This window comes from Poecilia reticulata, chromosome 2 (assembly GCF_904066995.2).
Source record: "Poecilia reticulata chromosome 2, P_reticulata-male-v2, whole genome shotgun sequence".
NCBI classification, from domain to species: Eukaryota; Metazoa; Chordata; class Actinopteri; order Cyprinodontiformes; family Poeciliidae; genus Poecilia; species Poecilia reticulata.
The window spans coordinates 40055054-40076851 of record NC_088831.1 but is presented as its reverse complement, the minus strand read 5'-3'; the positions used below and the strand labels follow the sequence as shown (position 1 = coordinate 40076851).

At 39.9% G+C, this 21798-nt stretch overlaps 2 protein-coding genes across 2 annotated transcripts; both read right to left on the bottom strand.

Annotated features, from left to right (window-relative positions):
- Positions 1 to 186: 186 nt before the first annotated feature.
- Positions 187 to 4534, bottom strand: twist2. Its single transcript, XM_008402140.3, has 2 exons — positions 3778 to 4534; positions 187 to 1069 (listed from the first exon to the last, which is right to left on the bottom strand). The coding sequence occupies exon 1, from the start codon at positions 4311 to 4313 to the stop codon at positions 3807 to 3809; it is 507 nt and encodes a 168-aa protein (XP_008400362.1). The 5' UTR covers positions 4314 to 4534; the 3' UTR covers positions 187 to 1069; positions 3778 to 3806.
- A 13194-nt stretch (positions 4535 to 17728) lies between these two features.
- On the bottom strand, positions 17729 to 21114 carry LOC103460139 (protein Fer3). The gene is made up of 2 exons (XM_008402154.3): positions 19996 to 21114; positions 17729 to 18292 (listed from the first exon to the last, which is right to left on the bottom strand). Exons 1-2 carry the CDS (start codon positions 20579 to 20581, stop codon positions 18255 to 18257), a joined length of 624 nt encoding a protein of 207 aa, XP_008400376.2. The 5' UTR covers positions 20582 to 21114; the 3' UTR covers positions 17729 to 18254.
- Between the last annotated feature and the right edge of the window lie 684 nt (positions 21115 to 21798).

Genomic DNA, 21798 nt, shown 5'->3' with positions numbered 1-21798 from the left:
TCCCAGAGCGTCTCTTAGCTCCGACAGTCCCTGAAAGCAGCAGCCCGTCGCTCACAATGAGCTCCTGTTTTACGCTCAGATTGCATCTAGAACCACGTCTGGGAAAGCTGGATGTAAACAGCTGAACTCAAAAGAATTTATTCAGTCGTAATTTTGAGGTCTTTTATTTATTTTTCTTTTTTTAAAAAAAAAAAAACCTTAGGCGGAGTTATTGTCCTTATCTGCGGTCGAAGGAGTCGCAGTTTAAACACTGATTGCCTGGTTTTAAAAGCGCACAAACACTTTATGTGGCTGAACTTTATTTCCTGCGCTCTTAATGAAGCTGGATCTTTATGGGTTCTGTTTTTCTTTCTTTCTTTTTTATTTTTTATTTTTTTTAAGCGGGGTTTTCTTTCCATAACAAGCGCAGAGGGGAGGGGAAAGGGCAACTTCTCACACCCAACACACAGAGGGAAAAATCCCTTCAACGAGAGCCAGTTCTACTTTGTTATTCAAACTTATTAAACCGAACATTTTAATGGGTTTTTAAGTATATGTGAAAAAAAAACACAGAAGTACATTTTTTGTTGTTGTTGTTGTTGTTTAGAAAAAATACCCGTTTAATAAATAAGCAAAAACAACAGTGGAAACTGGACGGAACTTGGAAGGAAGTCGTCGGAATAAACCCCATGCAGCGAAAAGACTCCGAATTGCATTGGTCCCTTTACAGGATATAGTTACACAAATATGTACAATATGCTTTCATATATCTATATATAAATTCATAATCTGGCTTAAAGTCTTTGAAAAACAAAATAAATCTCCATGTTTTGTTAAGTTTTTCTTTTTTTTTTAAGGAAGGTTTTAGTGAGAGTTCAGGCCGTAAATGCGCACAGCTGGCGGATCTGTGTTGGCCCGCTGCGCACTTTGCACAGTTCTATCCTCCGCGGTGTGATGAATCTGCGTCCACACACACTCACGCAGGCACGCACACACTCCGTGGGCCACATCACGCCTCTGCTCCATCCTCGGCCTCTGAGGTCAATCAGTTCTTCAATAATCTCTTTTGCCTCATTCGGAAGCAAACAGTCTGAAATAGAAAAAGAAAAAAAAAAAGAACAGAGAAATTCTCATTAAGGCGCACAAATCACGGAAATACACACAATCTGAATTCTGAGAGAAAGCGGGAAGTCCTTAATGAATCAATTATGACTCTTATGACTCTGAACTGAGTAAAACCATATGGGCTGTTTTTTTATGTGACTGGTCCAGCTGCATATTTATTAGAAGGCACCTGAGGCACAATCCTAAAACAATAGAAAGCACTTCCTGCGGGGTTTTAATGGCCTCACTCAAATAATATGCAAATGCGCTCAGAGGCCTTTCCTCTGACCAGAACAACCTGACTCCTTTCATTTTCCATGAATCCAACAAATTAAACTAACGAAAAATAAGGTCTTATGTTTCACTTAAACATATATATTATTATTGGATTTGAAAGGTTAACTAAATGACAGGTTTCAACATATATTTTATCTACACGTGGATCGGATCAGATGTGATCATCACATGTGATTTTAGCCTATTGCGCATCTCATGCGACACTTTTTCAACCTTAACACGAGCAACAGTTGTAAAAAGGCCTTTAGATTATTTCCCTTCGGTCTGGAAGGTCTAACTACGTTCATAACTGATGCCTCCATGTGTCTGTAAAGCTAATGTTTTTATTTAGACCCAATTTTTAGTCTTCACATGGGTTAAAATATGTTCAGCTATTTTTGCCTGAACATAATGACCAACCTTAAAACCCATAATGAACGGCTATTTGTGTGACAATTAAAACATTTCCTAAAAAGTCACTGCAGCAACGAACAGATACGTTTAAGTTTGGTTAAAAGGGAACAACCAGAACATAAAGCAACAAGGCTGCAAATCCACATTTAAAAAAGTCCTGTGTAACCGCAGGCTGACTGCTCGTTAATGCGTTCCTCTGTTTTTATTATCTTGCACCGGCTTGAACTTTTCATGTCCAGCCGAGCTGCCCATTCCTGCGGTCTGCGCGCAGGAAAAGCCTCTATTGCGGATATAAATTAGCCGTGATGGCACCACAGCTGCTGCGCTCCTTTCTCGGCGCACTCCTGCATTTCCAGTCCTCCTCCCTCCCCTTTATCACCCATGTCAAGAAGAGAAGTACAAGTCTCAGGTTTAACGTGATCTTCTGTTGGAAACGGGACGCATAGCACCTTCTCTATCTAGACATCTGACCCGAGCATCCAGCTGGATGCTCAGGGATGGTTCTGTTCCGCCTGAAGATCAGAAGCTGCAGCATTCAGATGCAGAACCGTTACAGGATGCCAGAACCGTTACAGGATGCCAGAACCGTTACAGGATGCCAGTGCCGGTCAAAGGTTGTGTGGGGCCTGGAGCACAATTTGGTTTTGGGGGGGAAGTCCTTCACCCACCAAGCACCACAGAACCACTGATTTCATATTCATGGTTTGTGATAGCAATTTATCTTATAGTTAAGTAATGTTCATCAGTCACATCAGTCTGCTAAAGTTATTTATCTTACTAACTTGGGCCTGCTGGTTGAGGCCAAGTTTAACCAGTACAGTAAGCTAGTATTATTGTTGTTGTCATTATTATTATTGAAATCTTAGAAGTTTGTTAAAAACATCTTTTTTCTCAGAATAAATAAAAAACACCCTACAGAAAGAACATCACTGCTGTTTTTTCTAACATGTTCAACGTATTTCCCACCGATGAACACTGAGCATGAATCTTAGCTTCCTCTTCTCTGCATTTTTTGTTTTTAAAGTGACAGAAGTCAAATACACAGAGATGTTAAGTTTGAATGAAGATAATTAAATCCAAATCCACCTGCAGACACTATGTGACATTTTATGTTAAGCTGCTTATTAGCCCCCTTTATAGAGTATTTAGCATGCACTGACAGGATGAATATCTATTTATTCATTTCTTTGATGAAATCAAAACTCTGAACATGATTAATTGTTCATTATTTTCATTACTGTTTGTTTGCTTCAGTCATATTTTTTTATTAATAGATTTATTTATTACTTTATACAGAATTTTAATTTTGTGTTATAAATTCATCATTCTTGTATTTAGTAATTTGCTGCATGTTCCGCATATTCATACATTTTGAGTGAAACACAGTCATTTTAAAACATTTTCATGTTTTACAAACCTCTTAATTTCTGGTAATATAAATTAATTAAAAGTAATTAAAAATAAAATACAATAAAAAACACCCACTAGAACTAACTAAAGAAATATTTTCCTTTTGCTATTTTAAGTTTTCTGCAAATCCTCATGAATTTAATGCAGATTTTCTCTTTAAGTGACCTGAAGTTACAACCTCTCTGTGCACAAAATCAAATTATGACCGGTAAGCTACCTATCAAACTGTTTTAAAAATCATAACAATAAGCTGCTTTTTTAAAATCTGAGTGAATTTAAACCAGTGTGTGTTTCGGAGTGTGAGAAGACCTGCTGGGGACCCAGGGGGGGTTGGAGGCCCTAAGTTGCTGCTTAGCTCGATTCTGCCTCGGGCCGGATCTACAAAACCCTAATCAGAAACTCTCGCGGCTCAGAGATTCATCGGAACAAATCCTAAAGTTGTTTTTTAATCCACTCCATAATTTTCCTTTAATATCTACTGTCAGCTGGATGCGTGCGGCTGAGCATATTTTAGTGAAAAATATGGATGAAGATGATAGAAACGATTCCATTTGGAACCATAAGCTGAACGCTCGCAGGTCTCAGGGTACCCACCGCTTTGGCATTGTGTTTGTCTCTGACTGCTAGTGGGATGCTGACATGGACCAGGCGCCCTCCATCCTCCACACCGAGAACGCGTAACTGAGTCTCTCGTGCGCTACGTAGCTGCAGCTGGACATCTTGCTGTCCATCTCGTCGCTCTGCAGCACCTGGCACAGGAAGTCTATGTACCTGGAGGCCAGCTTCAGAGTCTGGATCTTGCTCAGTTTGTCCGACGGCAGCGTGGGGATGATTTTGCGCAGAGACGCGAAGGCCTCGTTCAGAGACTGAGTCCGCTGGCGCTCCCGGACGTTCGCCAGGACCCGCTGGTTCTGCAGCTCCTCGTACGACTGGCTGCTGCTCGGGCTGGGCTTCTTGCCCCGCTTCACCGGCCCGGGACCGGGGCTGCTCCCGCTGCCGCTGCTGTCCTCTCCGGACTTCTTGCTGTGCCTCCTCTTCCTGGAGAAGCGCTTCTGCTGCCGCTCCGGCTCCTCCTCGCTCGTCACCAGACTATCCACAGGGGAGACCGGGGAGCTGGAGCCCTCTTCCATTTCTTTCTTGAAGAAATGTAGAGACAGGGAGGAAAAAACGGTGTCCACCTTCGAAGCCGTGGTTACAGGATAAATGTAAATCCTTAGAAAGGAGAAGAACTTTTCGAGATGCTCTTCTTCTAACACCGCCGGAGCTCACTCTGGCGGCTGGCCCGCGTCTGCTCTCGCAGAAAGTATTTTTTTCGTTCTAAAAAAAATGTTTTTTGGAAACTTTGTCCCAACTTCAGATGCTAAATAGTTTTGAGGGTGGAAGGGGAGGGGTTTGGTGGGCGGAGGCGGAGGGTGAGTCCTGGGTGCGCCTCTCTCCGATGAGCAGGAGGCTGCGGTGGTTTTATGTATCTGGAGATTATTCACTGTCACAAAGACCCTCCTGCTCTTATTTCATTTGTTTGTCCTCAGCAATAAAACAGAACTTATCTTTTTTTCTTTTTCTTTTTACATCCCACAATCAACCAAAATGGATTAAAGGAGACAAATTAAATTATTCTGCTTTCTAAAATGATATTTATTGAAAAATAAAATAAATATTAATCATTTTTTAAACATTTTATTACATCTAGTTTCTTCATAAGATTTTATTCAAAAATCCTCCATGAGTACCAGGCCGGTGTGTTTTAGCCGGAGGCTGCGCACCTTGGAGAGCGATTTACGCGGGTTCTGGAGAAAAGCAGCCAGCTTAACATTCAAGTGCGGGTTTTTACAGATCCTAAAGCGATAAAGGGAAACAGGATGGAGGATTTTTTTTTCAGTAAGCAGCCCGCTCTCTCCGGTGTGCGCGCCACGCTTCCAGACTCTCCCTTCACCCGCGTCCTGCGTCGTTTGTCCACGCAGGAAAACCGCAGCGCGCAGGTGGCTTACATTAGAACATCTGAAGAATCTCAGCACATGTTCTCCAGGTTTCATCACATCAGCTGACTGCACCTGTTTTGATTTGAACCCTAACTTGCTCAGTGGCGTGAAGGTGAAAAGACTTAATAAATATGTCTCCTCCTGCAGGAGCATGGTCCCACTGAAGTGTTTGATTTGAATTCATTCGTTAAAAAAGAAAAAAAAAACCATTAAGAATAAATTGTTTTGAACAAAAAAGTCACGAACCACTCCTGTTCAACTAAAGCATTTTGTTAACCTTTTAATAACTCAATGAAAACCTCTTGTTTTCCAATGGAGGCCTGTTTCTTTAAGTAACTCTTCAAAACTGGAAATACAAGAGAACATGATATTCAAGTAAGATGATTTCTGATCTTGGTGAGTTAAGGCACAGATACAAGGAAACAGCTGCTTGCCTGAACCTAAAAAGAAGTTAATTTTACGTTGTAAGCTTGTTTTCCCTTTTTCCTACCATCACAATCATAAACAGGAGTTCAACAAATGTTTCTAAGAAAAAGTAATGCGTGAGTTGAACTTCATTGGTTTCTCCTTAAAGAAAGATTATTACGTGCAAATGAATGAATTACTAGTCAGAATTGTGTTGAACTGTCTTGTGTTCGGAAGTCATTTAACAAAACTGACAAAATATGTGAAAAAGATCAGATTTCATGATCAGCGTTGTTTGTTTTACCCATCCAGGAGAAACTGCTCGGCCGCTGCAAATGAGGTGGAAACCCATCACCTCCTGCTTGTTGTGCAGCACAGTTTGAACCCATGAAACGCCCGCTTGTTTATGCTGGAAAAGCCTGGTCTGCTTTGCGTTTCAGGCTCCACTTACTGTCACAGCGTTTTTCACGCAGCGCCGGAGCCGTGATCCAGACTGCGGCGATCTGCAGGATACAGCCTGGTGGTGGAGACTGTAATGCTTCACATGTGCCAGGAGGAAAGTAATGCTCAAGTTTATGCACACTTGCAGCATGAAAGAAGGAATGTGAACTCTCGGAATCACACACGCAACCACACGCACACACACACACACGCAGACACACTTTCCCTGATTGTGACCTCTGATCTTCAGCTCCACTGCTCAGCTGCAGGAGGCCTCTGCGCTCAGGGGAGAAGGTCCTGACTTTGTAGAAAGCAGAGTGATCCTGTGCAGCATCTGTGAGGTAAGCTGACAAACACACACCGATGACAAGGGGGTGGGTCTGCCAGCAATATTTTCACTGTATCTAGCAGCAAGCTTTTCATTATGGACAGTGGGGATTATTAGCATTATGTCTGTTTGCTAAAAGCCAGAGTAAAGAGAGAAAGAGACTTGGTGTTTGGGAGAATTATTACTTCCTTTAACGTCAGGAACTTACATACCCTGAGGGTGTTTTCACACCTGATAGTCTGGTAGACTCGGTTTGACTGGGAAGCAAAATTGCAACATTTGTTACATTTTCCAACTGTTGCTGTTGCGGTTCACTTTCACACTGCACTGTGTCAAACAAAAATATCCCTTTGAAAACCTGTTCCCCTCCTCACCAGCGGTGGCACTGCACCAAGAACCACTGGAAGGAAAACCTCTGAACAAGATGCTGAGTGTAAGTGCAACTTCCTTTTTCATTGGATGTGAACAAGAATTTAGCCTCAGATTTTAAAAACCTGGGAAATAGTTCCACTCTTTGTCTCCTCTCAGTTTTTTTAAGTGCTAACTACAAAACCCTTTTTTATTCAACTCTTGGAGACAAAATTAATAAAGTTAACTTACTTCTGTAATTTTGTCTTTCACAAACTCACACATTTAAATTTGAAATCTAAAACTTGAGAGATTTCTTTGACTTTCAGAGTAGAAGTTAGTTTGATTCATCTAAATGTGGCTCAAATGTCTTACAGTCTCTTTGCTTCATGGACATCGACACCGATAGTTCAGCACTTTCCTGTTCATGACATTCTTGTATATAAATGATTCTTTGACCGTTTCTGATCTATTCATAATAATAGATTTTTTATAAAACAGAGACCCAGGCTTTGTCTTCATGATCACCTCAGCAAAGTCTGTGCGCTGGTTATTTGTGACACCAGATCTTCTTCAATCCCCTGTGGATGCTGGGAAGTGATTCATGTTTATCTCACATGATGTTCTTTTGGAGTTTGGAGTGAATCTCTGTCTCCAGAATCCCCCCTCTGAGAGGAATGGTGGGAGATAAAAAGAAGAATATTCACAGAAGAATGAGGTGAGACAGAAGAAAGAGAGGGATGGCCTTTCTTCGCAGATCAAAGATGAGCCTTGGCTGTAACTCAGCGGAGCAGGGTGACGTACTCCTGTCTTGTCTGACACCTCCGAAATGGGCTCCACATGGGTCGAGGGCACAGCCTCTGTGATTCTACATCCTCCGCGTTGTCACAGAACCACATCCTGGCTACACGCACCGCCATCGGCCTCCCGAAGACAAGAAAAGGGAGATGACTAGTGAGACGGAGAGGTGATGAGAGACAAGAAACAGGTTTGGCACGGAACGAGGGAAAAGGACCAGAACGAGTAAAACCCGGCCAAACGTGTGGAGCTGCGATGATTTATAAGACGCTTTGATCTGACACTAACGTGTGATTTGTTGGAGGAGCTTTGCTGTCCTTGAGGATGCCAGGACCAGTCACCTTTGACTTCCACCACCTCCGCCAGAGTGCGGCTCACCCCGGATGATTTTAACGAGGAGAACCAAAGCACACGTCTGCTTGTATTTTTGCATCTGCCACAAACTGAAGCACAGAGTTCACCATCACTTTCTCATCACCTACATCAATATGTCTTATGTTAGTCTCCCAGTGATTCATATTTAAGCTTTTTCACATTTTGTCACAATTATGTTGAGCTTCAAATATTTTATTGGGATTTGATTTGATGTGGTAGACCAACACAAAATAATCCATAGCTGTAAAGTAAAACAAAACACACATGGTTCGAATGAAAAGCAAAATCTGAAAAGAGTCAAGTGCATTTGTATTTATTTCCATTTAATCTAAGAGCTTTAAATAAAACCCTTCATAAATCACACGATTAGTAAAAAGAGTCAACCGTTTGATTTAATGGGGCTGAAATTCACAACTCTGGTGGGAATGTCTTTCAATATTAGTTATGAATTCCATAAAGCTGTTGGTAGGAATAAGGAGGGAGCTAAAAAGATGCAATTCCTGACAGAAAACATTGTGGATGCTACAAAAGAGATGTGGAATTAGGACTTTATCACAATATTTTGTGATACTATTATTATAACAGTAAAATTGTTAGTAAATTAGTCATTACTTCGTTTCTGTAGGTAACCACATGACTGTGAACAGCATTGATAGCAACACAAATATTGATTTTGAAACACATTCCCATATAACATTTGCTTCTTCAGGATCCCATTTACTTTAAAACGGTGTGATTTATATCACCAAGCTGTACACAGTAACAACATTTATTAATATTTTCACATTTAATTATTATTAATGACGTCGAGAAAATAGTAAAAACATTATTTCTGATAATTCCCTCAGTTTTTATAACATCACTAATTGGGATTTATCAAGACAACAATAAATCAAAACTGTTATCATGATAAAAATGATTCAATAAATGGCCACCAATAAATGGCCACCCTAAGACTGGTGTTCAACTTCCAGCAGAAAACAACCATAAACAGTCAGATCTGCAATGAAATGGTTTAGAATTAGAGTTAGAATGGCCCAGTCAAAGTCCAGGGAGACGTCCAACAAGCTACTCACTCTGCGATGCTCTCCATTCAGTCTGACGGACTGAACTTGAGTCATTCTGAAAAGAAAGACACTGGCAACTGTATCTGCGACATGGGGGCTGGAGCCAAGTGTGGTTTTATATTTTTTCCTTTCTAATACCATTTAGTTTGAGTTATTCTACTACATATAAATAAAGCTTAAGTGTGTTGTTCAGCGTGAACATAATTAAAAACAATTCAGTGAATTCTTGTGAAAATTGAGTGACTGCACCTGCACCTGGTGTTCAAGATGAACTGAAGATGGTCTGTAAACTGAAGCACAGCTGGTTTCTATTCTATGAATAATAATCTATTATCCACACAGCAGCACGGCCACTTTAAAGCTCCTTTAAGTTTTAAAGCATTTACAGGACAGTACCAACTTCTGAAGAACACAGCTGAGCTGTTCTTAAAGCAAACAGGACTGAATTTCTGAAAGCTTATCTTTCAATATATTATCTCTGAGTTAGAGTTAATTTGAGCAACTTTAATTAGTGGCTGAAAGTTTGTCATATTGTTAATGAAAAGATAACATGCTATTTAATTTGTCTGTTCACTAAAATGTTCCATTTTGAAAGGAGTGAATTGATGCCAATATTTAAAAAACAAAATTGGAAAAACTGCACAGTATGTCTGGTTTATCGCACAGCTCACTTCCAGTAAATTGTGAAACTGTGACTCATGTGACTCCACATCACAGGGTTTATATTCTATTTGCTTTTTCTACTCATTTTCTCACTGATATTTGGAGGAATGAAAATGATGTCCAGAAGCTGAAAATTATGTTTAACAAAAACAAATCTGGCAAACAAATGACTTAGGACCCGTATCATCCATCAGGTGATCATTTACTAGATTCTAACTTTTCACCTTGTTGGTGCTAAAATTAGTCAGACGTTTGAGTCAAGAGCTCTGTGTGTGGTCTTTGGTGTGCAAGATATTTTAATAAGAAACTGACTTGGACTAAGAAAGCTAAAGCTGAAGCAGCAAATTGTATGATGTATCATTTTTTGTTTTAGGTTTACAATGATTCATATGCACTTTTTCCACAAAAATCATATAATTTTGTTTATTTCAATAAATCCACATAAGGCTGTGCGATTGGAGATGGGAGTTTGCCAACAGAGGCCAAGTAACAGGTTTGTCACTGCGTATTCATCTGAAGATTACACAAGGCTGTGCTTTTGGTTTTGACTGTTCCCCCAATAACCTCCCAGGTTTGTAATCCAGTGAGATGTTCTAACCAGCTAACATCTGTTTGTGCACAAAATCAAAGTAAAAAAAACTCAACATTAGAGACTAATGATACAGAGTTAAAATTTTATCACAGTATTTTGTAATTTGTAGGATGAGAACATCACAAATAGCAATGGTTTAACTATTTGGTCTTGCCAATATGAGTTAAATAGTAGGTTTTTCTTTATTGCAGGGTAAGGAAAATAATGTTGTTTTGTTTATCTCAGCACCTACATTTCAGTAAAGAAGTTCTTCGTTCTTAATGGTTTCCTAACATTACCTCACTTTCCATAAATGGGAGCAATGAGAGTTTTGAGATCCCAGCTGAAAGCTTCACACAATATCATGAAACAATTTCTTACTTTGTATTTCACTGTATTTTCATTCATTTAAATTTTATCTGCCGTTATTCAATAAAGAAAATAAAAGCAGCTATAGTTTTAATAATTAATAGTTCTTAGCAAGTGAGGCATTAACAAGTAAAGGACGAATAAAAAATGAGGGAAAAAATTCCAATGAAAAAATGTTAAACAAAAAACCTCTTGAAAAACGGAGAAAACAGATCCAGACACTTTTAAAAGAGTAAAATCTGACTTCCTATTATCAGAACGTGAGAATAAGCGGTCTGACTCAAAGATCCAAACAGAGTCAGTAAAAATACCTCCATGGTGACAAATTGCACAATAACTTTTATATAAATTAAGCTGACTATTCCTCACTCCCAATAAATACCTGGGCTTATTTTTGAGGTAAGCGTTCGGTTATAAAACCGTAGATATACCTGCAGTCATAGAGTCAACCTGAAACACCGAGAACCTGCTAATGCATTTACCCACACCTCTCCATCCTGCTGCCCTGGGGCCGATGACAAGGTGTTTCTGAAATCGCATTAGGGGCCCTTTCATAGAGGTTTCACCAGGGAGTGTGTAGCAGCTTGAAACATTTAGACTTTGTTTAATGCAACGCAGGCTCGTTGCGCAGTACTTTGTCTCGTCTGTGGAAAGGGGGCCTGAGATGCCAGAGACCCCCACTGTCAGAGTTTGCTTTGATATCTGAAGGTGGAAGGAAAACAGGGCACAGCTAAACCCCCCCATTCCTCAAAAACTGTAAGCTCAATACCTGAGTCTGCTCCGCTGCCATGTGAAGTTATGGCTGTGGGGCTTTGAAGTGCAGCCCTCTGAGGTTTTACGCTCTGGAGAAGTACGTGAAGACAAGATGCCGTGATTTACAGCTATGTGTCTGTTTCAGCCAAAACAAAAATCATGGATTTCATAAAGGAACCAAACAGTTTTGTTTTCTCGATAATAAGCATCAGTACTTATGTCTTATATAAGTATAAGTATTGAAGTTTTATTGTATCAGTTAAAGACACTTCAGCATACAACCCAAGTTATGTAGAAATAAATGCCTTTTACAGGATGTTAGGAAAAGGTACATTTGAAATATTATCAATGACATCAATTGTGATGAAACCACATTTGCCAATTTTTTTCTGGTGGAGCCCACTCCACCTGAGTGGGCTATCAAACTGAAAATAGGACTTCTTATCATATTAAAAGATTCTCCCCCGTCAGCCGTGAATATCTGCAGCTCCACTAGAGTTACCATGGAGAAAAAGCAATAAGAGACGACTCTAGACTTGCACGGAATAAAAATGCATGACTGTGTTCGGACCAGGCATTAATTTGAAGGTTCATGGTCAGTAAAAAGCAGCTGAAGCTCCTTTCAGTCACACTTCTCCTCAGCTCACTTCACTGACTTGACAGTTACAAAAAACAGTGTCACCTGAGCAATTACATTGGTTATAACACAATTATATTCATTATGCACGTGCTACTTCCAGAATCTGGACTTCACCAGGAGAAACGGGTTGGGGAGGGGGCTTGGTCGGTGTTGATGGGGGTCAGAGTAAATTTGCTGAACAAATGAGCAAAGCCGTGCACTCGGGTGCCGATGGACCGGCCTCTTCCACAAATAATGCAGCGTAATTAGGGCTGCACTTGTGACCCTGGTGCCAAGGTTAGCAGGAGGGTTAGTCCAGGTTCACAGCGATGTTTCAGCCAGGTGGCCTGGCTGGTCTCAGCCTTTCAGGGCTTGGACTGAGCAAACAGTTGTGGTGTTTGTTCCTCTGATTGAGTTGGAGCAGTTCATGGATGTCAACAAGAAGTGGGGTGTTTACAGTCTGCTGTCGGTGCCTTACTGTCACCTGTGTAACCAGTAACATCCCCACCTCTCCACTGGACACCATTGATCTGACTTTAGAGACTCAACTCTACCACAGCGGGTTTAATCCGACCTCTGGAGGGGGGCTGCAGGCCTAATGATGAGGAAGCATCTGACTGATCCAATGCACGTCTGAGAAGGTTTCAAATATTAAAGGGTCTGTTTCAAGTTTGGGACACACTCACACACACTCTGATCCGAATGATCCACTGAGAAGATAAAAGCAAAAGATCCTCTGAAGCTGAGCAGAGATGAGAAAAGCAGATCCGGATCACCATGAGGATGAGAACTGGGTGGAAGAGTTTTAGAGGAAGAACGGGTGATTATTCTGCAACTTGGTCTGCAACAGTGGGAGGCAGATCAAACGCTCTGTCAACCAGGTAAAGAAAAACCGATAAAGGTTCATTTCTTAAAGCCCAGCAGCCAGACTGACTGGTCTCACTGTGAAATCTGCAGTCCACAAAATCTTTTCTCTCTACATTGATGTTTGTAGAACTGCACATTTTCAGCCAACCTGTCTCAGCAGGTAACAGTTTTATCCAAATGCCTGAATGACATTCATGATACATCCTGTGTGTATAATTATTAGGTTAGTTGTATTTTTGTGGATTTATTCTGCTCTGTCAGATCTGAGGTTTCATTTTAAGAAATTCGTTTTTGGCTTTCTTAGGAGAAAATTGTGATTTTCCACAGCAAATGTAAGAACAAGTTGGCAGAGAACAAACAAATTTCTGAGAAAAGAAGCAGGTTTGTGAAGAAACTTTGAAATCAGTTTTTTTCTGAATTTTAGAATCCAGAGTTCCAACATTCAAATGGTCACGTCTCAATTTATTTTTTTGATTTCCACCTATTTGACATCATTTGATGGCTTAGAGTAGACTTGTTCCTGCTTTTGCTGTGGTCAGTCACAATTGCTGGGCAATTATGTGCAGGATTATCATGCATCTATGTGAAAAATTACAATTTTCTCTTCTCACTTATTTCATTTTCTGATGGCATTTGGAGATAAATTACCCTGCAACAGATTAATGAGTTTAAAGATCCCATGTCAAAATTTATTTTATATTTTTTTTATTTTATTTTTTTAGTAAAATGCTTCACTGAAGCCCTGAAGGACAGATTGAGTTAATGCTGCTCATGAAAAGCTGAGAAGCTGTGTACACCGTGTAATTTTAGGGGATTACGCATCTGGTAATATTGTTTTTAAAAAGTTACACACCCAGGACGCCCAGCCCTCTTTTTTGTATTAATGATGTCATTCTGCTGTGAAAACTCTGTGGACTTAACCTATAAAATTTGACCATAAAACAGTTATTACCTTTACTATATATAAACATCATTGAAATTTGTGTTATTTTTTGGGGGGTAAGGGGAGTTACTGAGAGGAACAGAAAAGAGACAGAGAAACCGCATGTAATAGATTTCCTGTAATATAAAAATATAAGCCAATCTAACGCCCTTCCAAATTTAATGGCACCTCTGGTCATAAAAATAAAAATATATAAATGATGCGGTTAAATAAACTCATCACTGAAATAGTTTGAAAAAAATTCAACCCTGAGATATACTGATGAGGGAATTATCCTCTTTAAGAAATTTCACCAACAAGTCCAAAACAATAAATGCAACTGCAGCATTCATATTATACGCTGTTTTGTTGAAAGTATTTCCCAATTTTCCTTCACAAGGTAAACTTCAGTGTCTTCCCTAAGAAAACAGCCCAACGCTATAATGCTTTCCCACTTGACATAAAGCTTGGAGTCTTTTGCCTCAGCATGGAAATCCATTCCATGAAGCTGCATGACACGGGGGTCCAAGTCCAGGAGTTGAGAGCTGCTGTCCTGCAAGGTTTAGATGCATTTCTACTCTGAACTCCCTCATCAACATGTCATTCAGCTCCATCAAAGACTGGAAATACAAACTAGTTATTTGAATCGGGTCTAATATTTGATTTAGTTCATCCAAAAGTTGCAGGATAGAACTGGACTTGTTGAGTAAATCTGAAGGCTGCATGAAGTTTGAAAGTGTGAACGCGCCTCATTGGCTGAACCTGCTTAGTAAATGTTGTGCTGAGTTTCTGTCACACCCAATCATTTCCACTTTGTAACGATGCCAGTGATGTTTGACTGGGGAAGAGCAAGTAGAGATTAACGTAATGACTGGACATATTGCACAAGTTGTTGTCCATCATGTTAGAACATGGGAAGTCTCTGCCAAACTGGGAGAGACCCATTCTTTTACAAATGTTTATAGAACCAGTCTGCATGCTGAATGTTGTCCACCAATATTATGGGTTAGAGAATTGAACAATTTGGATGGATGAGCAAATACTTTTGGCAATATTGTGTTTATTTAATGTTTTCATTTGATACAAGTATTTTGGAAACTTATTGTTCATAGCTTCCTGTTTCCATGGGGTGTAGAGACATGATGTTGTACAAAATATATTGAAACATCACAATCTTTGTTGAGTTGACTGCCATCTCATCTCTAGCTAGTTGCAGTCGTCCTGACTTCACTGTGTAACCCCCATAAACTACGCTGGTCTGTCGGTATGTTTAATGTGTTGTCTTATTAGTTCTTAGGATGTCCTGTAGAGGGCACTAGACCCAAATTTCTCCTGTGTCGGAAAAGAAGAAGAGTAAGGCATAAGGGAGAAGAAAGAGAAATGACAGACTATGCAGACTAAGCACGTTTCAGCAGAAATAGAGAAGTCACTAGTCACTACTGCTGCTGTTATACGAATGAAATCTGTAATTTTGAACTGGATGATGTACATTCTGTTCCAGGATTTCTCCGGTGAGTCTGTCGTTTTATTTTCAGCTGCTTATTTATTCAGAATGGCTACCTAGCCGGAGCTAATGTTGCTCAGTTTTTCTGAACAAGAAAAAAAAACAACCGGAGTATATTGTGTCACTCTGTAAGTAGCATAGTTCTGTGAAATGAGACTGTTTTATGGTGAAGTGATGTTATTAAGTTCTTTATTACTGAGCGTTTTTTTTTGGTTTATTTGAAACGCTAATTTGTTTTTTAATGAGAAGTAATTGAAAGAATCTCGCTGATTTCCATATACCTGCATGATCGGTTAACACTTTGCATGCAGGTTGGTTTATTTTTTAATGGCCGACATCTGAACGAGCCCGTGGAGTTCCAGAAGCAGGAGGGCCCCGCCGCCATCTTTGTGACTCGGACTGAAGCCTGGAAAGAGGAGGGACTGTGCGGCTGGAGCTGGACATTTTGCTTGGACAACAGATAAGCTTTTTGAACAAAAAGGGGGGCCCCCCCAATACCTCGAATTAGTTTTTTAATTCCACAAACTATTTGTTCAGGAACATTTTTTCCCAAAAAATTGACTATCTATGTGCACATTGACTGAATTGACTGACTGGGAAATGTAATTGTTTTCTCTTGGAAAAGAAGCGGTTGTTGAAAACCTACCCTTATTTTTTTGAATATTTTGTTTTTTTCTAAGGGTGGACAATTTAAGTTGTATTAATCTTCATGAAGGTAATTGGTGTTATCTGAACTATTATTCTTTTGTGGGAAAAGAAAAATAAACGAGAGTTGTTGAATTTATTTACTTATCATCCTCCTGTGTGATCCTAGAACAAAAGTAACTTTACCGCTGAGTTTATTGCTAATTAAACTAAGTAGTGGTTACAACTGTAATACAAGATGCCCCAACAAGTCTTAAATCAACGGTTTGGCAGCATTTTGGGTTCCCAGTAAGAACGACAAAGCACAGGAAGTTGTTGCTGAAAACAGAAGAAAGCACCACTATGACCGACCCAAACCAATAAAAATGCAGAATAAGGGGATTTTTGAAGCATACATTTGATTTATGAAGTTTTCTTGAAACTAATATTCTGAACTCAATACCCTGAATGATCTTGTGTGTTTTAGGTATCGCTATACCTCTAATATAGATATGATCCAAGACTGACGACTTCAATAGGAAAGACGAGTAAATACCATTCTCATAATCTACATAGGTCAGAAACTGACTACATGGAAATAGTAACTCTCTTAAATTTGCTCACTGCTCAATCTAACATTATTACTACTGTAATAAAATGTGTTTTTTAAAGTTATCTTTAGGTATACCACTAACTGTAGCTGCACAGTTTTATCTAAGCAGTTTCTAAAAGATCAAAATCAATTAATCTCTGCTCTGGCTGCTGCGTGACCTTTACACAGAACTGTTTTAGATTTAAATTTAGCCCACTCCCTCACAGGATGCAACGCACTGATTATATTTACAAGTGCAACGCCAAAGACCGCAAAGCTCCTCTGACACGATAAACACACCTGCCAGCCGAGAGAACAGCCTCTCGGCGTTTGTCAGAGCAGGTCGGTCGGAAGTTAAATCAATAAACCACTTCGGTGCAAAAAAAGAGAGAAAATAAATAAATAAAATACAGACCCTGATGTAAGCCCCAGACTGGAAGGATCCTTCTGGCCTCCAGAATTTCCGCTCAGATGACTAATTCATATCTCATACGAATGGTATTCTGATGGGTTGAGATCCCCCTGTGAGGATTAGGAAACTCTGCAACAATAAAAGTTTTTTTTGGTGTTCTTCAGAATTTGGGAAATGCAGTAAAAAATATAAAAAGAAACAGATCAAGGGATTAAGAAATATTTTTAAAAAGAATGTTTGAGATGTTCAGTGTTTATAGCTGATCGTCTTTCTGGTCTCCTGTTATCTGTTCTGGATTTGGGTTAGGTCAGTAAATCTGGCTGATTCTAACCATCTCTGATAATGTCTGTGAACTTCAAGTGCAGGAAAAATAATTATTTATAATCCTTACCGAATCAGAGTGATAATCCCGCATGAGTTTCCTTCAGTGAGATTTGAAGATAACTTCCTCTGTCCTCAGAGTTTCTTTTAATATCTATTTTCTTTGAAATAATATGCTTATGTTAATTAAAGCAAAAAAATAAAAATAAAAAAAAAACAGTGAAGATGCAATGTAAAATAGTGAGGCAGCATTTTTGTCACTTGACTTTTTTCCAATCAGCACAAATTGCAAACATAGTTTGATGGTTTTGAAAGATGTTTAAACCAACTTTAGCATTTTAGCCCAACTCCTCAGAGCTTAAAGTCTTAAAACGGAAGCAGAAAACACATCTCCAAGACAAAATAGTCACATTTCATGGTTAAAAATGTTCCTAATATTGAATCACCTTCTTAAAATAATGGCATAAGTCATTTTTTTCCAAAAGTGCTTTTTCTTTTGGACCTAAATCACTTCTAGCAAAAAATGACCGAGGCGATTATTTTAAGAATGTGATGATATGTAGTATAGATCTTTTCATGAAAGGCAATTTCATAATCTACTTTATTTCAAAATATAAATGAAAAGCTTAAATAAAACACAATTCACAGCTATTTGAGTAATTCAGTTTCTGCTGTTTGGAAGCAGCACCTGACCGTCTACTTCGATCTTTTATTTACAAGATGAAGGCTGTTTTCAACACATCGACTGCAGCTTGATGAAAACGAGTCCAGAAAGCCCTTCAGGTCCGTGTGCAGAAGTTTGAGTCCTTTGAGTTTGATGCCAGCTTTGCCTCTCCGTGACAAATGGCATCCATTTGGGAAAGCTGCACTGTGCCAGGACTCCTTGTTACCCCAATTTCTGAAACAATGCCTCTCAATTACCAATTAATAGTGAATTAGAATATTAAAAGCTACTTGGAACAAAGTGGCGAGGAAGGCTGATAAAGGCGGAGGTGTGTGACCTGGTGAGAAGTCTGCAGATGTCTGTCAGCAGGCTGCGCCACGCCAGCAGGTCTGTCCGTCTATGACACATAGCTGCAGCCAACAGACTCAGGATACCATCGTGTTTCCCAGCTAATCCCACTTTATCCAGGAGAGACGGGCTGTCAGATCTGGGGGGCACAAAGGGACAAAAACGGGGCAAAGGCATGAGTTTTAATACATTTTAATGACTGTTTAACAAGTCTTCAGTATGGGCTTTATGAAAAGAGGACCACTTACGCGTGAAAAGCTACGAGAGCTTTCAGAGTCCATTCCCAAAGAATTAGTTAATTAAGACAAAGAAGCTAATATGAATACAAGGAAACCGAGGCTCATTTAAGGCCGAATGCCTCTGGGAACCACACCTGGGAATAAAGTGCAAACTGAACGCAGAGAAAGCTGCTCAAGGCTGCATTAGCCTCATGGGATTCACCACGATCCGTCCAAAACCTGTCAGACTAATTAAAGAGCTCAGAAAATATTCACAGCGCTTCGTTCTTCCATGGTTTGTTGTTACAGACTTACTCCAAAATGGATTGAATGAATTGCCTCTCTAAACACAATACCCTGCAGTGGGAAAGTGAAAAAAGTTTCTTTGACATTTTTGCAAATTAATATAAAGAAATAATTTTTACAGCCTGAAATCAAGTTAGGACTCTTGGCACACCTCTCTACCATTCTTCTCTATAGATCCTCTCAATCTCAGCTACTGTTGGTAGACAGGCAAGTTTAGATTTAACCATTAAATTCATTGAACCAGGTTTATTTCATCAGCCCAGGTGATATTGTTTCTCTACGGTGCTATTCTGAAGAATTTGAATGGCACACTAAGCTAAAAGCCTGATGGTTTCTGCATTGTCAATGGTTGACCATTGAGTTGTGTCTCCTTTCACATGAGAACACTGGATTTCTACCTAAGTGATGACTGGGTTCTTGATCATATCTCTGACCAAGACAGTTCTTTAGAAATTACTCCATTTGTTCAGGGAACCAGATCAAGGGAGAATCTGATTCCAACATTGTGTTTCTTCCAAATAATGAAGACCAGAGTGTTCAATGCTGTCCTTAAGATTTGTGCAATCTGGTCTCCGAAGTCTGAAATGAAGTCAATAAAGATGTGTTTCTTTCCAAATCACGTCAATTCTTCTGAATTTAGAACAATTGGACTCCAGTCAGGCTGGAGAAACATCTAAAGGATGAGCTGCAAATACATAATAGATCTGCACTCAATTTTGAGTCATGGCAAAGGAAGAAAGGGAAGAAAACCTACAATTTTCAAACCTCTGACGTTATGTGTGTTATTTTGATGGAAACCTGTTGCAATCTATTTTTGGATTAAGTTTGTAGCATAACAAAATGTGGAAATGAAGTGTTGTGAATAGTTTCCAGATATTCCAGTTGTTGCAAGATGACAGTTTTAGATGACATCATGATTTGACTTTCCCCAAAAGTCAAAACCAAATCTTTAGTTGTTTTTTTCCCAATGACAGATTTAACTGCATCAAGTGTAAATGCACTTACTTAAACAAATTTACAGCCATTGTGTAATTATTCAACTTGAAGAACCCTAGCAGTGCGTTTATTAAAACCTTTGTTCAAAACCATGGAAAAACAACAACACAACAATTAGTTCTTGATGAAAATCATTTGCTTAATTTTTCTTCAATTTCAAAAAGACCTTTGCATATGTGAATATGCAAATCAAAATGTTTGATAAATATATTTAATCAGAGGTTTACTTCAGTAATGTTAGATCATTGTTATCACATATTTAAGCTGCAGTTTCTGAAAGTGAAGCAATTGGCTCATCTTATCTTATCTTATCTTATCTCACCACTTGTGTTCCAGATTGCATTGCTTTGATTCTTGTAGCCGCTCTTCATGCACTCATCAACGTAGGATTTGGGGTCAGAGCCCGACATGAGGATCTCCCTCAGCAGGGCGATGTAGGCTATGGCCAGCCTCAGAGTGTCTATCTTAGACAGTCGCTTCTCATAGGGAAACGTCGGGACATGGCAGCGCAGCTCCTCAAAGGCAGAGTTGATGCTCAGCATCCTCTTCCTCTCCCGGATGTTGGCGGCGTGCCGTTGGACCTTGTATGGCTGGTGGAGCACCAGGCTCTGTGTCCGGCGCTTGGCCGCCTCCAGAGGTTCATCGGCAGAGCATCCGTCGCCTTCAGCGCAAGCGCCAAGTCCCGGTGACTGTACGTCCAAGTCGGTGAACGTCAGCTGTGTGTCTGAAAACACAGACTGACAGCCAAAAGAAGACCAGGGGGAGATCTGACCGCTGGCTGCCTGGCAGTCCATCAGGAAGGAATCCAGCTGGGTCTGAAAGTGGAAGTTTTGGTCCATTTGTCCCCAACATGCAAAGTCAGTGGAGCCGTCCGGATCAAAGTCTAAAAGGAGTCCAATATCCTCCATGTTTTACCCCGAATAAGACACTGTAAAGAGGTTAAGGGCAAAGAGACAACAGAGAGTCTGAAATCTACCTGAGAGGATCTCTGGTGTGTGTCAGCTTCCTGGGAACATCTCGATTAAATACTTCAGCGCCTTCTCGGTTCTCTGTGGGTCGCTGTGGCCAAATTCTAAAGGCTGAAAAGAAGCTCTTCAGGACTCCTCGCCCCTCGTCTTCGATTGTTCATCGCTTCAACAACAAAAAAACAAAGAGATGAACTGAATAACTCAAAGCTCAGAAAACACATGTCTAATTATAAGCGTGCTCTCATGTAGTCCCTGACACAAAAACATTCAGGATGTGCAGCAGTGGAAGATCTGAGTGTTGTGGCGCAGCAGGCCACGCGCACCCAGTAGCTCCTGAATGGGATTGTTTCATCTATTGAAGCTCAGCTGACAACAACCACTGACAGGAGCACATAAAACATGAAAGACCTTTCTCAGTTTCACAAACAAAAAGATTTTGAAGTAAATTTGGCATATTTAATGCTTTCACTGTACCCTTCCAATGGATTTTACATTCTGAAATTACAGCTTTCAAAAAGACCTACAAATTGCAGAATATTCAAACAAAATTAACTCAATTCAACCAGTATATTTTGGGTAAAGGCCACATTAATACATCCCTAATTTGCAAATGATATGACTAACTAAGCGGCAAACGACCGAGGAGATGCACGCTGTAATTATGCTGCAGCTTCATCACATAAACGGGGTTGGTTGGGGGACAGAGCAGGGATAGAGTCTAATTCAGCAAAGATAAATGTTTGCAAACACATGGTTTTGATTTCAGAAAGTTCTTCAGGACGCTAATTTGAAGGGATTCGGCTTGTTGCAGTAAACACAGACAGCATGAGGCGCTTTGATGCAGAGGGAGGCTGCAGATGATCTGCTCCAAATGATCCACAATGAAACAGGTGAATCATGTCTGAAATTTATTTTTGGAAAAATTGATAAAGACGACTGTTTGGTACTCAACACAAAACAAGTGGATGATTTATTTGACCTTTTTGCAGGTTTTATGTTGTTTTGCAGGATTAGTTAGTGTTAATCAAGTTGGAAGCTTAAAAGAAGCCGCATCAGTTTTCACCGACTTTTTTGAGCATTACCGTGACTTGATCAGACGTCTCTGAACCTCTTCAGTAGAATCCAAAAGGAAAATTAGGTCATGAATGTTGCAGTGT